Source organism: Diuraphis noxia, unplaced genomic scaffold (genome assembly GCF_037042655.1).
Source record: "Diuraphis noxia isolate RWA-SAM2 unplaced genomic scaffold, SU_Dnox_SAM2 contig0004, whole genome shotgun sequence".
Taxonomy (NCBI): Eukaryota; Metazoa; Arthropoda; class Insecta; order Hemiptera; family Aphididae; genus Diuraphis; species Diuraphis noxia.
Genome location: NW_028301714.1, coordinates 24,275,501 through 24,292,892, shown reverse-complemented (window position 1 = coordinate 24,292,892; position 17,392 = coordinate 24,275,501). Strand labels below are relative to the sequence as shown.

Sequence of the window (17,392 nt, the reverse complement as noted above, 5' to 3'; positions counted from 1 at the left end):
GAACCAAATCGTTGATTAAGTATATTATTGTAATGATTTATTACGTTATTATTATTATTTTTTTTTATGTTTAACTAACCCGCACTTTATAATTATTATCCGCGTATACCTATATGGAGTAGGTACTAAAATAATTTTTCCATATTAATTTTTTCGTTACTTAATTTAACTATATACTTCAGTACCTAATAATGTACATATATAATATATATGTTAGGGTAAAAGTACGAATACCAGTTAAACCTATGATTTACCGGTAAATCTAGAATGATTTTTATAGTTCGGACTATGACAAACGAGATTTGGTAAATCTTAGGATAAACAATCAGTGTTAGTAAAAGTCCAAAATTTTTTACCAATTATGTTATTAATTATTAATAATCATTATAGTTTAAGTATATTAGGTAATACATTAATGACTAGTAGGTATAATAGATGCTGCTCACATTTATTGATTAACTTTTACAATCTTTAAATTATACATTATTATGTGCGTCCGAACTCTTAAATGGCTAGACATATGCAAGCCTAATCAATTAAGTTCGAATGTAAAATCTACTATGGAAATTTCAAAATATTATCATTCAATAGACTTAATAGTTAAATGTTTGTTATGTTTTTAAAATTACCTATACATATTATACTAATAATTATCTAGGTAAGTAACTTTTTCTGTTTGAAATTTATTTCCGATTAAAATACAACTGAGTTATTGAATTTCAAACATTATTATAATATGTATAAAATGACATTCTTCTTTAAAGAATTTTAATATTTAAACATAAAATAATTAATACTCTATACTTCAGTTATTTAAGTTAAGTACTTGTTTCAAAATAACTTAAAAGACTTCATATGTTTTTCAAAAGCAAATGTATATAAAATATAATATATCTGTTATATTTTAACAAAAATCAGAAATTATGTTAAATGCATTTTAATTGTATTCTATAATGTTTTTTTAAATAGTCAAAAAACGTGTTTTTTGTACTTAGCAATCAAAGTTCTTAAATATTTAACTATAATAATTATCTCTAGTTTTTTTTCTAAATTGTACGTGTTTAATACAAGTATACAACTACAAATTAATAAATATGTTGTTGTTAATTGAGCATATACAATAGTATACAATTCGTGGTGCATTCGATTAAAGTGTGCAACAGTTTTAAATAAAGTAACAATGTAATTATTACATAAAATGTTAAGTAAATAACTGAATAATTCATATCATGTTTGTTCGTGTAACATTATATTAGTGCATTGAATAACGAATGACATATTGTCTTCAACATGTATTAATTTAATATAATAATGATAATTAAATCACATATTTTTACTCGCTCTAAAATTTGATGTAATATCGTAGTCGGGTTTCAGAGGTTATAGTTATTATAATACATTATGCTATATGAATTAACGCTAAGTCTAAAACCACCTTAAATCTAATATAGCTGTTTATTGGTTATAATTTATTTATTATCTAACATTTATCCAGCTTTAATATTTTTTTAAATATCTAATTTTTAGTAGCAAATAAGCAAATTCTTTTAGACATTGTTTTTTTATATGAATAAATTATTGTAGTTTAACGTATAATGAAATAAATATATACAATATTATGTTTATAACATACCCTATGTATAATCACAAAAACATTTATTTTTTTTCGTATTATAATATATAGTGTTCGGTGGATTCTTCGTTTAAATTATTAAATTAATACTTAAATAATAAATATAATATGGTATAATATATATGTGAAATAACAAGTTATATAAAGAAAAATATTTTGCCTATTAGATAATAGAAGTTTTATGTATTTGTGACATGTTTTAAATTATAATATAGTCATCGACCTTTATTCGCATAACAATTGCGCACATAATGTGTGTAACGTCCATACATATCATATGTTAAGTAAGTAGGTATGTATAATATAAATTTATATTGTAAAGATTCAAATGCAATCATTTTATAAATAGTTATTAGCTTTGAAATATGAAAACAATAATTTACTCATGTATAGTTTCTGTAGTGAACAAAACGAATACATTTACAAGCGGTGACCTTAAGACAATAGTATCATAAACGTGTAAATCGGTACGCGTCTTGCTTATACAACAAATGATGCGGTGTTCGCTTGCATCCGATTTACATACAACACTATAATGTGGTGTGCCCATATACTGTCTGTAGTTGAAAACTATTATTCTCTTTAACGTGGGCACTGGGCATAATAATATTTTTTATGAAACGCACAAACTTTTAATTTTTTTCCTATTATATTAATATATTTAACTAGCCGGGAAGATAATTACAAACATTAGAGTATTTTATGTAGTGTATAAGAATACAGTGTCGGAATACTCGAAATTGACGAATTGTAATATATAACTACTACAGCTCCAATATAATAATATATTGTATAATATTTTATCTGTAGGTACACAACTTTCGATGGCCAAATAATATTTTATCTCGATCGCGGTTTGATAATATTTCGTGAACGTGTAGCTGAACTTTAGTATCATGTTTGGATATTATACGTATATAGGCGATATAGTGGTTGGTGTGAACCTCCGCTTGAGATGTCAACAGTCATATACCTACGATTGGTGGGCGGTTATCGTCACGATATATGTAGGGGTCACTCGTCGTGGTGTGTAATGAATTATTAAATAATGTGTATTATTATACACGTTTAATTAAATTTTATTTGGTTTTAGTCGTGTGACGTTCACGGGCTATAAAAATGATATCGCCGCAGGCGTAGGTATACGCGGAATTCTAGAAAATATGTATTTACAAAAGTCTTGTTGACTTGTCGATATTATACTATTATATTATGTTCGCGGTGGCAGTGGACGTTTTGTTGACAGGTTACCGTATAAGCCGCGGGCGCCATGATCACTTTCTAAAGTTTATTTGATTTATAGTATATATATAGATTTCAAAATTTTATGCATGAGCAAAAATCAAATTTAACGTTTTCGTGCTTATTTATATAAATCGATCAATCTTTTCTAATTTTAGTTATTTTCACATCATTTTATGTATGCATGTAACAATAATACAAAAAGTGCTACATTATTTAAATGAGATTGAAATAATGTTTTTGAAAAGAGATGGAAAGAAGACGTCGCTCTACGTACGATATACCATGTACAAAAGGTGGGAGAGAGGTGTATCTAGATAATTTGACAGTATTGTTCAAGGAAATAACATTTAAATTTGCTTAATGTCTTCCAGGCATAATTATTATTTATATATCTATCGAACGGCCGCTAACGTCTTGTTAAATCGTATAAGTATTAATCATAAATCCTATAGGTACTTATATATGTGTGTGTGTGTGTATATATATGTAGACGTTAAACACAATCATATTATATCTATATATAAATCGCGTAGTGTCCGATCAGAGGAATATCTGGTCGAGCAACTCCTTGGTGAGCACTCTGTGCGGCCTATCGGGTCGAGGTGTGGTCCGGTACAGTCGCTCGTTGATGTGGTACAGATCTTTGCTAAGGTCGCACCGCACGTTAAACCACCAGTCGCACACGAACACGGCCTGACTGAACTGCGTGCCGTTCGGGCACAGGAAAGACGCCTGCCGGCCGTCGATGTCACAATAGTGCCAGGCCTGACACCTGGTGTCCACGTCCGCGAAGAATCCCGGGTACGGTTGGTCGTCGCAGTAGAAGTCTGTATATGGGACCACGGCCAGTACCGGATAGTCCGTGCCTGGTTTGCCTGCAACCGGAACGAAATGTTAGCATACGTTCGAATATATTATTTCGAGTTTCTAGATATTGTACAATGTACCTATAACCAATTTCCAACCGTCTACTATACATTCAAATCAAGAAATATTGTATACGATCAAAATAAAAGTTGGTCACCTCCAAGTAAATTATTACTGTGCAGAGGTGAGAGTTCAACGTTGCAAAATATCAACCGACATAGTTAATAACCTAAGTAGTATATATAATATTAAATAGAGTATGTTATCTAACTGTGTGTGATACAGAAGTCATTACAGATATTATGTTACATTTCGGAAATTTTTGTGTGATTATGGCGATGTGTATTTAAATATGTTTTACACAATTACCAATTAGTATGATAATGGTCTTACGTGTAATAATTATCGCGATTTATGATTTACTAAAAATGTTAATATCACTTTTCTTTGTTGTTTGCTGAAAGTCAGATTAGTGGCATATCGTACATATAGGCGCGATTTGAGTACAGGTATAATATCCATAAAGTGCTAGTCCTTAAGATCAGAGTGACATCCAAACACTATTCTGTTGTACTGAACTCATACATAATATTGAGAAATTAAAATATAATTATTTATTATATTAACTTTGTAAAAGAATTGATATGGGTAATGACGGAAATTACTAATAGTAATATATAAATATATGTATCAAAAAAACTTTAGTCGCATAGAATATATTCAAAAACATACAGTTAACTTAAAATTAAGTTATATTTAATATGTTTTCATCAATAACCGATGACAGCAGAGGAGTAGTATTGTGCAAACAGATCCTCTGCTGTCGGTTCTAACAGGAAAGGTTATATTAAAATAACTGCTATAAACTCATCTGACAAAGTGTCATTGAAAAAACAGGTGGTGATCAAAAATGTTAAGTGCAAATAGGTATGCTCTCAGAAGAAAAAGAAATAAAAAAACTTCTTGTTCGGCTGTATTCATTCTACTTTCTTTGTCCCGAAAATACATGATACATTCTGTACACATTAGTCTTCGTCTTCATTAATTGAAGAACCATTGTTTAGTCAAACGGAAAATTTTAATTTCATATGTTTTAAACTAGCCATTTCCCATACACTTTTTACGTCCTAGGTCCACAGTATTATTTATTCGACTTAAAATTGAAAATATATGATAGAATTAAAATTCTTCAGAATGTTCGCTTGTAACTGTACAGGTGTAATAAATATGACCTGCGCTGTTAATTATTAAACGCGTGTCGCGTATTGCAAAAGTACGCGAGTATTAAATACCCGCAAGGCTTTGCAAATATTTCAAACACCAAATCGAAAGCAATAATGTATTTTAATTTATGTTAATAATCCATACCGCTCCGATTTCAACTGCATGCGATGGTGGTCACGTTTCGTGTTTGGTTTGACGACTTGGCATTTAATTTTATAAAAAAAATTGTTTTATCTCTGTTATTTGTTAATTCCTTTTTTCTTTGTTTAATTATGAAACCACCGTTGGGCCTCTCAATTATAATGTATACAAAATAATAGATAATAATATTTATGTACATTTATTAGTACATCATATAAAATGTGTTATTGTTTTAAAATGACTGTAGGAGTTGGTGTAAGACCAAAACTACTAGTTAGTAGGTAGGACTGTATAGAGTATAATAGGTACTCGTTAAAATACTATATTTCCTAGTTGCTAAACAATCAACTCGTAAGTTAAATATGCAAATCGATCTACCTTTTATAATAATAACAATAATTCACTCTAATAAATCAGAGATTGTTGATTCGACGTGTCGATTCTCGGAAGTCTGAGTGATGAGGACATAAAATGTCAATATATACCATGGTTATGGTGTTTTGATATTATAGTTAATTACAGTTCCGCTGCCGCATTCGATTTACATTCACTCGTTGATCACATTCTAAGGTTATTAAAAATAATAATGGTCTATATCAAGACGATCGAGACGAGTTATTAAATGCCTACGAATTTTCACGCATATTATGGTATATATTAATTGTACGTATGTGTATACATTTCACTACTCATATATATATATTGTATCGCCGTGAAAAATATATAATCTATATATGTGTTTTGACCGAACGCCGACGCAGACCTTGAAATATTCGTACCAAAAATCATCAATTGTGTCCTTCTGTTGCAGAAGTGTATAGTATTATATTCTGTACATTGACTGTAATTCGTTAATGTACACGAAATATCAAATTGGTTTATCATTCTTATATACCTGTACAACTCGCGTGTTATGTCTTATGCGTCCTTTCTAAAGTAAAAATTAAGTACAAATCGGTCGTTTCTATATCGAGTGCAATATTACAGCGTTAAGATGCCGCCGCCTCAAGTCTATTGTTCTTGTTATTAAAGCGCGTAAAATATTTGTCATCGCGTCGCATAATATTAGTATTGTGATGTACGTTTGCGTGCGTTCGTTAAACAATTTATATACATTATCAGATGTCCTCAACTTCTAAGCAGGTGACGGGTACAAATCTTTTTTTAATGGCCATGTCGTTACATTTTTGTCAACAAAATGTTTTTTCTCGATCAAACGAACGAATTTATATTCACGTTTCGTCGGAATTTGTCGAATTCGTATCGTCAGTATTGAACTCCTAGAAAATGTTTGTATTTATTTTAGTATTCAGCGCGTGTTAAATATTATTGCGTATGAAGCTTAATATTAAAATATGGGCATCGTATTCAGTCACATTCGATTGGTTGCGTAACTTAATCATAAACCTATACGGCTATACGCGTATGTTACAACGTTCAATTTTGTCATTGTTGCTGTCATATATTTGTAAGAGTATAAGGAGTTCTTAAGCTTGGTATTGTTATTTTAAAATCAACTCTCCTTATAAATGTAATTAAAACAGCGTTCGTTTTTGAAATGGAATTTTTTTTCTGTCTATTTGCCTGAAACATTTGTTTTAAATACACCTGTATTTCTAAAAATAAATATTATTTATAGATACGAGGACAAATTTATACATTTAGAACAGATTTTTTAAGGTGTCTGATTCAAAAATTAAATACAATAGTTAATATAGTTATTTTTTGCCTGTATCGATTTTCGATTATTGAACAAATGCATGGATTATATAAAATCATATAATATAAAAACTCCGTTTATATTTTTTACCGTGTTTTCTTATAAAAACTATGCAAAAGCCCAAAATTTCATTTAACCGCAATTTTTGAACCACTGATCAAGGATCTTCATTCAGCTTTCTCTCGGATGATATCCCATTGGATAATGTGTTAACAAAACACTATTAGGTAATATTTGCGAGCGTGCTGGCTGCCATATCAATTTTATTGTTTGGTAGCGGTGACACATTAAAGTATTACTCATTATTCCGTATACTTTAGTAGTACCGATTTATCTCTCGCTGAGATTAATCACCGTAACTATATCATAACAGCTATTAAATATTCACAATAATGATGATGATGACATATCACTACTAACCCGGTTTCGGGTATAACCGATAACCGTGTAAATAGCGTGACAGCTGTACCTGGAATCGACCTTCCTAGTTCCAAGTATTCCCTCACGGACGGGCTCAGAAATCCCGGCGGGACTTTGGTTGTTTCTTCGTCATCGTCCTCGAGCCTATCTCTTTGGTCCAGACCGTCCGTATCGTCGTCTCCTCCGGAGTCTCGCGTCTCCAACGCTCTGGCGCTCTTCGATTTCTTGCCATCTTCCGAACCTCCTATACACGACAACACAACAAAATATTAGGTATATTTATCAAATCTTTGTACTATAATAATAATAATAATAATAATAATAATAATATTATTATAATAATACGTGTTATACTACTAATGCGTATTTACATTGTGAATTCGAACCGACACTGCTACTTGGGTCAAACATTGAATAATAGACCCATTTGAAAGTGGCTCCGTAACGTTATTATTTTCTACGTTTCATAATAATTCTTGGGCACGCGTTGGCGTGCGCCCGAACACAGACGTGACCTCACGGGTCATATTTATTATTACAACCCGAATGATACCTAGTTTGCGGGCGTATATAATCGTGTGTCCGCGTATTAATAAGACTACATAATATATGATTATTGTATATTTTATTATCCCCAAACCGCGCGTGAGTGCGTGGGCGCGGGATCATCGTATTGTACTTGTAGCCAATCCAAAGAAGCTGTGTATCGTATATATTATGACGGGAAGTCAACGATAATTCAAGTTTAAGTGTTTAATGCGATAATCATATTGTGTGCAGTTAGCGAGGCTAATCACTTTTGAGGAAACGATCGATCGCTCACGACCCATGTAATAAAAATGTTTTTATTGTTTGTCAGAGTTCAAACTTTAGGCTGTTGTACAATATTATAGTCGCGGTGTTTATACTTTCGACCTTAACATTATTAGGGGACTCTCAGTTTTAGACTCCCGTTTTTCGTCACTTTCCACTGTTCGTATGCACCCGGTGGGCGTTTTTATTATGTTATTCTTTATTTTATCACAATCGTTATTAATAACGAAGTCGTGCTTGCCCCGAAGCTGTGTGTACCGAGTGTTCCAGATACGTGACTCGGGGGCGTGGCAAAAACCTTTCGAAAAAAGCTACCTCCACCTACACCTACGAGACCTTGTACCCAAAATTTGCGAATTATATTTGTATTGACAAAAAGGTCTATTTATTTTCGTCCTTTTTATTCCTGCATACAATCTAGGGTGCTCGATCTCCTAAGAACAGGTTTCGTTATCTCCCACCCCACTTTGGCTGGCCGTATTCCAAATAATAACTTATACTGGAAACCTGTTTCTTTGTGAGTCGTTCATTCAGAAACAAACAACGCGTCTAATGGTGCACTTAAAAGTTATATTAAGTACATATTATTATAGTTTTTAGTTCTTATTATATGACACTCTCCTGATTCAAATTCTCCCTTTCTAAACACACTGCGCATGTCTACCACATTGTTCATAAACAAACTGATTAGGTACACTAAGATTTGATGCATACTCTAAATGGACTAATCATTTTTGCCGTTATACGTATTATTTTTTTACTCAAATCATTTAAAATTTGTAAATGACAAATGGTTTATATAGTTATTATACTTGAATTGGCAGATAATTTTTTTATATTAATCGAATATTTAAATGTAATTTTTATGATTACTAATTACGCGCTCTATTGAACAAACCATAAGAACATCAGTAATACAGTATTATAGATTGCTTTAAATTAAATTAAAATTAGCTACTCAAGCATGGTATAAAAAAATACTATATCTCTCAAATACACCTTATTGCAGGCATCTATTTTTAATTTAGTTCTCGGGATGGGAAACCCTTTGTTTTTAACCAATAATTTGTTTAATTATCCAAAGCTTATGTTATAAAAAAGTATCACTTACCAATATTTGGTATGAAGATGATCGAGAGCACTGAGCATAGTAAAATTATTTTAAATAAATTTGAAAAATACATGATTTGATTGTTAAATTTAATAAATTAAGTTTTAAATAATTGTTCTTTAAATGAACATGTAGCAATTAAATTTCATCGAGAAGAGAATTGTACGCATGTCTATCGAGAACATACAAGGAAGCCGGTTGACGGCTCACTCGTGCTAGGCCCATGACCGGTCATGAGACTGCTTTAACGTGGCCTCGGTCACTCGAAAGAGCAATAAGAAAAGATCCGGAAGGGGAAGTTGAGTGGAAGGGTATTGATACCCTATAAACATAATATAATACACTATATTGTATCAATATCATTATAATAACATAATATAAATACAAGTGGTTATGGTTTGTAACTAAATATTTTTTGTTACCTACGCATATATTTAAAAAAAAAAAAAACCAAAATAATATATTTGGTTATATAATGCGCTTACTCTTTTAACGTATATTGTAGAAAACGTTAGCATACGAATTGAAACTATTATAACTAGTTGCAGGTTAACTTAATCGATGTATCTATGAATGTGAATTATATGGATGAATAATAAAAAAAAATTATTAAAATAATACTAAGAATCAATTTACGTGTTTATAATCTGTATAAAATAAACAATTATACAACCAAAATGTAGTTGATCTATTATTTACTGTCATTGAGAGGCATTATACGTATCTTTGGGCATTCAAATATGATGCTGACCCATCAGAAAAAAGCTATTTAAATAATGAAGTACAGAAAAAAATGCATCCATGTCTTATATCTAGATTAAATATTCATCTGGTTCATCCCCGGCTTCACCAGAACACCAACTAAAATATATAGATTATTTTTCTCCCTCGCCCTTAATTTTAACTACAAATTAAAATGTTCTGTTTAAGGGCCAGTTGTACCGTCTACGGTTAAACTTCGATTATGCTTAATTAGCTTATAACAGATATTTAACCGTGCAAATTTGACCGATTAAACTCCAGTTAACTTTAATCAGAGATGGTACAACTAGCCCTAACTCACTTAGTGCCTATGTTTATTTTAATATAATAGTTATTAACTATAAAAAAAAAAAAAAATGTCAACAAAGTTATGTAGTATTGTTGATTAATAATACTATTTATATTACCTATACAATCTGTACATACTTTTATAATTAACCATAATTATTTTTATTTTATTTTAGAAATTCAATGAAAAGATACAAAAACATCGATGTTCTAATTTAAATAAGAAAAAAAAGTTTGATCAAGATAAACAAAGTATATCATCATACGTATCTTCTGTAATTGGTGCTTTACAGGATTTAGAACAACAGTTATACTATGTGATTGATCAAGTTGAACAATCGTCCACCAACTCTATGAGCAAAGTGGTTGGCCAACTAAACAGTTTCATAGACGTAAGAATAATATTTTATAATATTGTGTCTCGTAAATTAGGTATTTACTATATAGTATCATCTATGTATTGCGCGATACTGCAATGTCTTGAACATTTTATCCAATATGTTAAGTTTTTCCATCTTCATTTTTTATCCGAATTATGTGATTAATAATTAATTAATTTACACATTTAGATAAAACTAATTAATTAGCTATATCAAAATGTAATTCGATAATATTAATATGTTTTTCTAATAATCTATTGAATGTTAATTTTTTTTGTACGTTTTCATTTTCATATTCGAAAATCTGCTTTTTTAGGAACTGCAAACCAAATTGAACATCTTAGACATAGCGTTGAAAAAAAATCATTATTCGTTCACTGCAATGATGAATCACATTGCTGACATTCAGCGCATGCTGGACACGACTTATTATTTGGCGAAGAAGAACAATACGAAAATATCGTCAATCGTTTTCGATCAAAATATCTACGCCGCCATTCAAAGTTCCGTGTTTTTCAATATTGACACTTCCGACCGTTACGTACTGGTATGTTCACCCGACATTTTGCCCGAATACACCCTAAGCGCAACAATCGGACTGAACTCGGACGATATCAACGGTAAGAGACATTCAACGTTGTCACTATACATAATTATTCATGGGTAGATATTTTATACAATATCATAGGGGCACCCTCTCGCCTATAAGATACATCTTATGTGTAGACGTTTTAAAGATGTTTGCATTCAGCGTATGACAACGAGACCAACGAGTGGAATTCAAGGCGACGAGCAACGGTTTCAAATTTTTTATCATAAATAATATAAATATATTTTAAATAGTTGATAGTAAACTTAAAAATTATTTTCAATTTTTTGGTGAACTTCGGTTATTCAAATTTAATCGCTGATTACCTACTTAGATTAGATTAGGTTTTATTTTATTCGTTTTACAATTTACTAAATAGACAGTCCTGTGAAATGTTACAGCGCTGTCCGAAAGACGGCCGTCGTCCGTCTCAAGCATGTTGTCGTCGACGATGTCCAGCTGCAGCAATTATTCGACCGTTTCTGGTGAGGCCACCACCTCTTCTAATGACGTCGCCGCTTCCTTTAGTGACGTTGCTACAGCTTTTTCTGGTGACGTCGCCGCTGCTGGTTTCGATAAAGCCAAGACTAGCGGTGGTACCATCGTCTACGGGCCTCCTCAATTGGAGGTCGTCACAGAGGTCGTGAAAAATAAAGTCGAGTTCGTGGTCGTGTCGCACGCCAACAGCCCATCCGACTTTTATGTGCAGCTTTGCGCCAATTCTGCCGTCAAAGATAGGGTCGACAACGAACTCAACAGACATGTAAAATCGGAACTTGGTGCTATACCGGTGGATCACGTGGATATAGGTGAGTTGGCACTGGGCTAAACATTTTATCTATAAGGATGATGCTGTTGGTGGCGCGCGAGCTTTTTGTCGTTGAATACAGAAAAAGTTTAAAATAGTTCTAATTATAGAATATATTTTTTTATGGAGAGAAAAGTGATGACAGGATTTTTAAAGACAGTATTGTAGTTGTATTCTAGTTGTAGTAGTGGAGTACAAACGAGGGGTAGACGATAATAATGCCCGAAAACAAATTATTTAAAATAATAACTTAGATTATCAATTACACTTACCATTGTTGGATTTTAGTCATTATTATAACCTAACGATAAACGAATTTGAATTGTCAAAAAAAATTTAAAAATCAATAACTAACGGATGCAAATACGTATTTTTTAATCTTATAGAAAAAATATAATTGTTTAATATGTTCAGAACTTAAAGAAAAATTTCTATCACCAAACCAATGATTAACATTAGTGATATAATGCAAACCATCGATCTTCAGCATTATTATTATGGTATCAAAATGTTGATTTTTATTCAAACCCCTGTCTCCATTGAATAGTAATACTTTACTGAATTAACTACTTTGACATTTCTTAAGATATACTCGTCTAATAATAATTCAGGAAAATTTTTTTTTTTGCCTTAGACCTTTTTCTATTATCCTAAAAAGCTTCTTTAAAATATGTATCTCAATTTTTTAAATATTTTTGTGGTTAGTTGTTGCTTAAAATTTAACTAAAATCTTAGTAATAACAAATTTATTTGTATAATTTTAATAAATCACAAAATTCTGAATTAAACACAAAACATCAATAGGTAGTCCTTTATATATTTATTTATTGTCTAAGAAGTTTTCACACACTTTCAGTCATAAAACCTTTATGGGGAAAAAAATAAGCTATTTTATAGTACCTATAATTGTATTAAAAGTATACAGTTTTCAACTTTTAAAAAATTTTTTAAGAATGTTATTGAATTTTGTATATTTAAAGCGCAAGAAAACAACATAACTATGTTTTTCTTTCCAGTTTTACCAGTTTAACATAAATATAGACTTACCAGGTAAACACAAAACTGTATTGGAGTTTTTTACCTAATAATTGAAACATTCTCACTTCAAACAAAAAAATATTCATCACCCCTTTTTAAGTACTCTTTACTAAATATAATACATACAATCAGTGGCGTATCCAGGGAGTGGTTATGAGGTTCCCCCCCCCCCCCCCGGAAAAACTGCTGGATATGCCACTGCATGCAATCATATATGACTGAGTTTTGTTAACAATTCACTGGTTGTGATTTTCAGACGATGGCATTATATACGCTGTACAAACATCAGCCAATGAGTGGTGCCGAGGAGTTGTACTCCACACCTTCAATGAAGGCAATACAAATTTATTCAGAGTACACTTAATTGATTACGGTTTTATGGAGACTTTAACAGTCAACAGGTAGTTACTTCTTAATATTAATTATTGTTTCAATTGTTATTAATTTATTAATTAATTTATTGTAATATTAATCTATTGATAAAACTACAAAATTATTCACGAGAAGTCTTAAACTAAAAATGTTGTGCTATATTTTGAGTCTAAAATACATTTTTTCTAACATTTATGAGGTGAGTAAGTCTTACTTAAACTAACCCTCATCTTCTAGTTATAGCTGATTTCACCTGTTTCAATCAAAGATACACCTGAATACTATAAAATATTACAATAACATAATTATTCAAATACAATGAACTTCACAAATAATGTTTTTTTTTTACTTCAGTGACAATAATTAAACAACCCCTTTATATAATGATTTTATTGTTTTTGATTTCATTTATGTAACAAAGTAATATTCAGATTAATATTACTAGACCTGATTTAAATTGTTAAGATTAAAAATAATAGTATAAACTTTGGTGAATAATAATATTATTATCATGATCAAAAATGGATATATGGCATAATTTTTTATATTATATATATAAATTATTTATATTTTTTAACTTTGTAGAATTAGAAGCGCACCACTAAGTGTTGTCTCAATACCGCCATTAGCCTATAATTGTGCCATATACGATTTGAAGCCAAAATATACAACTGGATGGTCAAATGAAGCATACATATTATTCAATGATTTAATATTAGCAAAGACAGGTTCATATTTAATGTATCCTTTGGAAGTAAATGGTGAACGTATTGAGGTTGATATAGTTTGGAATGACCACTATTGTTATCCACTGTCCATACGTGATGCTATGTTTTTTTTGGGCTACGGTTCTTATGAGTATTATGTAAACGATAAATTGGTAAGTATTTTAACTGTTTAATTTTTTTTATAAATTTTGAAATAACATTATTTTTTAGCATAAACAACTTGTTGATATGTTGACATTGTCTGATAATATAAAATTGGAAGAAGAAAAAAGATACTCAGTAATCATATGTCACTTCATTTCTCCGACAGAGTTTTATATGCGATTAGTAAATATACAATATACATTAAACATGCATATTGCATACATGTATTAAACAGCGATCTTATAAATTTACCATGTTTTATGATATTGTAGGATGATGATACTGCCCAATTAGAAGAAGTAATGAATGCACTGAAAACAATATACATACCTACTGCAGAAAATACACTTAAAAACTATTTATTATATACACCACAAATTGGTGCTTAAATATTTCTATCTTGGCTAAAACAAAATTTATAGTACGACTATACATTTAATATTTCTATTTTTCAGGTATGGCTGTTGCAGCTAGATATTCTATTGATGGTCATTGGCATCGTGCAAAGATAACAAGTTTTCCTGGAGAGCGTTTGGTTACTGTTTTTTATATAGATTTTGGCAATTCAGAAACATTGCCTTGGAATGAATTAAGAGTTCTTGATAAAAGCCTCATTAAGATACCACCACTTGTAAGTTTAATTTTATAATGGTATAATTATACATATTGTTATGGAAAATATTTTGTAATCAAAAAATAATTTTATAAATTTATAAAAATAAATTTATATATATTATCATATTATTACCTAGAAAAGTATACATGTAAGTTGTAACCTAATAACATTTTTAATTATGTCGATTACCTTATTATAGAAGGGGAGCTATATTGTATTGGAAAATATTTTGTCCGAATGTTTACTTTCAAAGTATATTTTCTTAGCCCTGTATTTATTTGGAGCAGATATTTAGGTGGGAAAGTATTTTTCAGGAACCGTATGAACTTGGAAATGTAATTTATCAAAAATTATTCTCACATAATCGTGGTGTTTACTTGGAAATTATTTTGTCGGTAGCCATTTACATTAAAAAAATGTCGTGTAAATAGTAATTTTTCGAACCATAATTATTTCATATTTGGAAACGTATTTTGCTGGAAATATATTCCTTCAGAAATGTATATCAACCGTTAAACGCAATAATCATTTCCAACAAAATTTTCTCCATGAAAATCCGTTTCCGACGATGTATAGTACCTAAAAATAAGATTCATGTAAATTACTTTTCCGATCAAAATAATTGGATGGTTTTTATGTAAAATGGCATTAGTCGAAATTGACATTTTTTATTTTGTGAAATTTTACGTTCGATCGAATAATATTGTACCACTACTGTTAACGCACAGGAATTTATCATAGTATTTTAAAATGCGAAAGTGAACAAATTTTTTTTGCGAAAATGTATTTTATTTTTATTATAGTTACTTTATTTTAATTTCATAGCTGACTTTTACAACACCTTACAAGTTCTATACTTATTAACATACCAATAAATGGATAAAATTTTCCAACTTACACACTCCCCCTGTATTATGAAACAAAACAAACAAATCTAAAAATGATTATCAATGAACCGGTGTTTATTAAAAACGTTTTTACCTAATTTTGATAAATTGATAAAATTAACTGATAAGTATTATCGTTGATAACATTTTTCATTTCTAGATATTAGATAATATATTATCTCCTAAGTATTATATATATCCTCCAGTGAGGAATGCGACGATTCTGCTGGCCTCCCTGGTGGTCTGGTATCAAAACCAGTTCCACATGAGTGGGGGATGCACAGAAAACCAGAATTTGGTTGGCCGCAGTGCGCTCTAATGCTGGACACTGGACAGTTCTTAGCATAACTTAGCACTATGTGGTCAAACTCTCAAACTATTATCAAATGATTTCATAATCTTATGATTAGTAATTGGGTGAATCATCAAAACAATGACTCGAAATTATTATTGACTGAGAAGCTTAAAATGATATCTTTTAACTTAAAAATATTATTTTGATTAATTTGAATAATAAACTATTTTAACTAATTGTAATTTGTGACCAATTTGTAAGTAATCAAATAGTAAAATAAATTTATTCCCAAGCAATTCGATCAGGACTAAAGTAAATATTATTATTAAATGTATTTTTTTTTATTGAATTTAAAACGTCTTTTTTAATTGTTATTACTTCCCTGCAGACACACACTTTTTATGAGTAGTTATTCCAATCAACTACTTTTTTTTTCTAATACCTAATTCATGTTTGCAAAATGAAACTGAAGTAAGTTCATGAACCCAAGAATATTGTGTAAAAAATATAAAATAAAACTTATTGATAATTTAAAACCTTTCAGCTTATCAACTAATACCCTTTTTTTAATTTAAAAAACATACGTATTCGTAATTTTTATTGATAAATCTTTAATAGTTATTTTAATGATTATAAGATATATTTGGTGTTTAATTGTGATATATATTGGTTTGTTTTTTGGTTTTCAAACAATTAATATGAAATAAATAATCACAATAACTATCTTTTATGGTAATATGTTGTATGTTTTTCCTAAGATCTTTTAAATTATTAGATTATTAATGCAATGCCTATTGAATCGCTGAGCTATAATATGTACACGCGCCTGGTTTTGAGCTATAACAAACCAGTACTAAGTTTTGTTTGAACCAACATACCAAGAAAATAATTTCTGCAGACAAAAATCATTCCATATTTTCATAAATGTATAGGTATTTTAATAAAATCTATCCAAAGCAAGACAAAATCCCCTCCATATTTATTTATTTACAGTCCGTATCATCTATAACGACGGTCAAGGGACCGTAAAATATACGTCGTTATAACCAGATGTTGTTATATCCAAATTTTATTTTATTAGAATTAAAAATGTTGTTTACATTATATATATTTTTTTATATTTTCTATTTTACAAAATTATTTTAAGAAGTCAGTGATTTTTAACTGTTTTGATTTATAATTTAATAGCATATTTTGTATAGTGAGTTTTAATGAATTAAAATTTTGATTCAAGTCAATATTATTTAGTAATGAAAAATTAACAATATTTTCTAGTGATTTATACGCTTCATCTACAGTTAAATAATCTTT

The 17,392-nt window shown here is 29.9% G+C and overlaps 2 protein-coding genes across 2 annotated transcripts in view; one reads left to right on the top strand and one right to left on the bottom strand.

Annotated features, from left to right (window-relative positions):
* qin (tudor domain-containing protein qin) overlaps positions 1–17,392 on the top strand; it is a 62,149-nt gene that overhangs the window by 30,694 nt on the left and 14,063 nt on the right. The window contains exons 8-15 of the mRNA XM_089226010.1: positions 10,401–10,616; positions 10,921–11,224; positions 11,595–12,002; positions 13,296–13,440; positions 13,997–14,291; positions 14,350–14,466; positions 14,556–14,664; positions 14,739–14,914. Of these exons, the coding sequence (XP_089082136.1) occupies positions 10,401–10,616; positions 10,921–11,224; positions 11,595–12,002; positions 13,296–13,440; positions 13,997–14,291; positions 14,350–14,466; positions 14,556–14,664; positions 14,739–14,914 (1,770 nt within the window). The remainder of the gene's footprint in view (positions 1–10,400; positions 10,617–10,920; positions 11,225–11,594; positions 12,003–13,295; positions 13,441–13,996; positions 14,292–14,349; positions 14,467–14,555; positions 14,665–14,738; positions 14,915–17,392) is intronic.
* Positions 428–9,409, bottom strand: LOC107162815 (uncharacterized). The gene is made up of 3 exons (XM_015509857.2): positions 9,175–9,409; positions 7,300–7,494; positions 428–3,753 (listed from the first exon to the last, which is right to left on the bottom strand). The coding sequence occupies exons 1-3, from the start codon at positions 9,245–9,247 to the stop codon at positions 3,419–3,421; spliced, it is 603 nt and encodes a 200-aa protein (XP_015365343.1). The 5' UTR covers positions 9,248–9,409; the 3' UTR covers positions 428–3,418.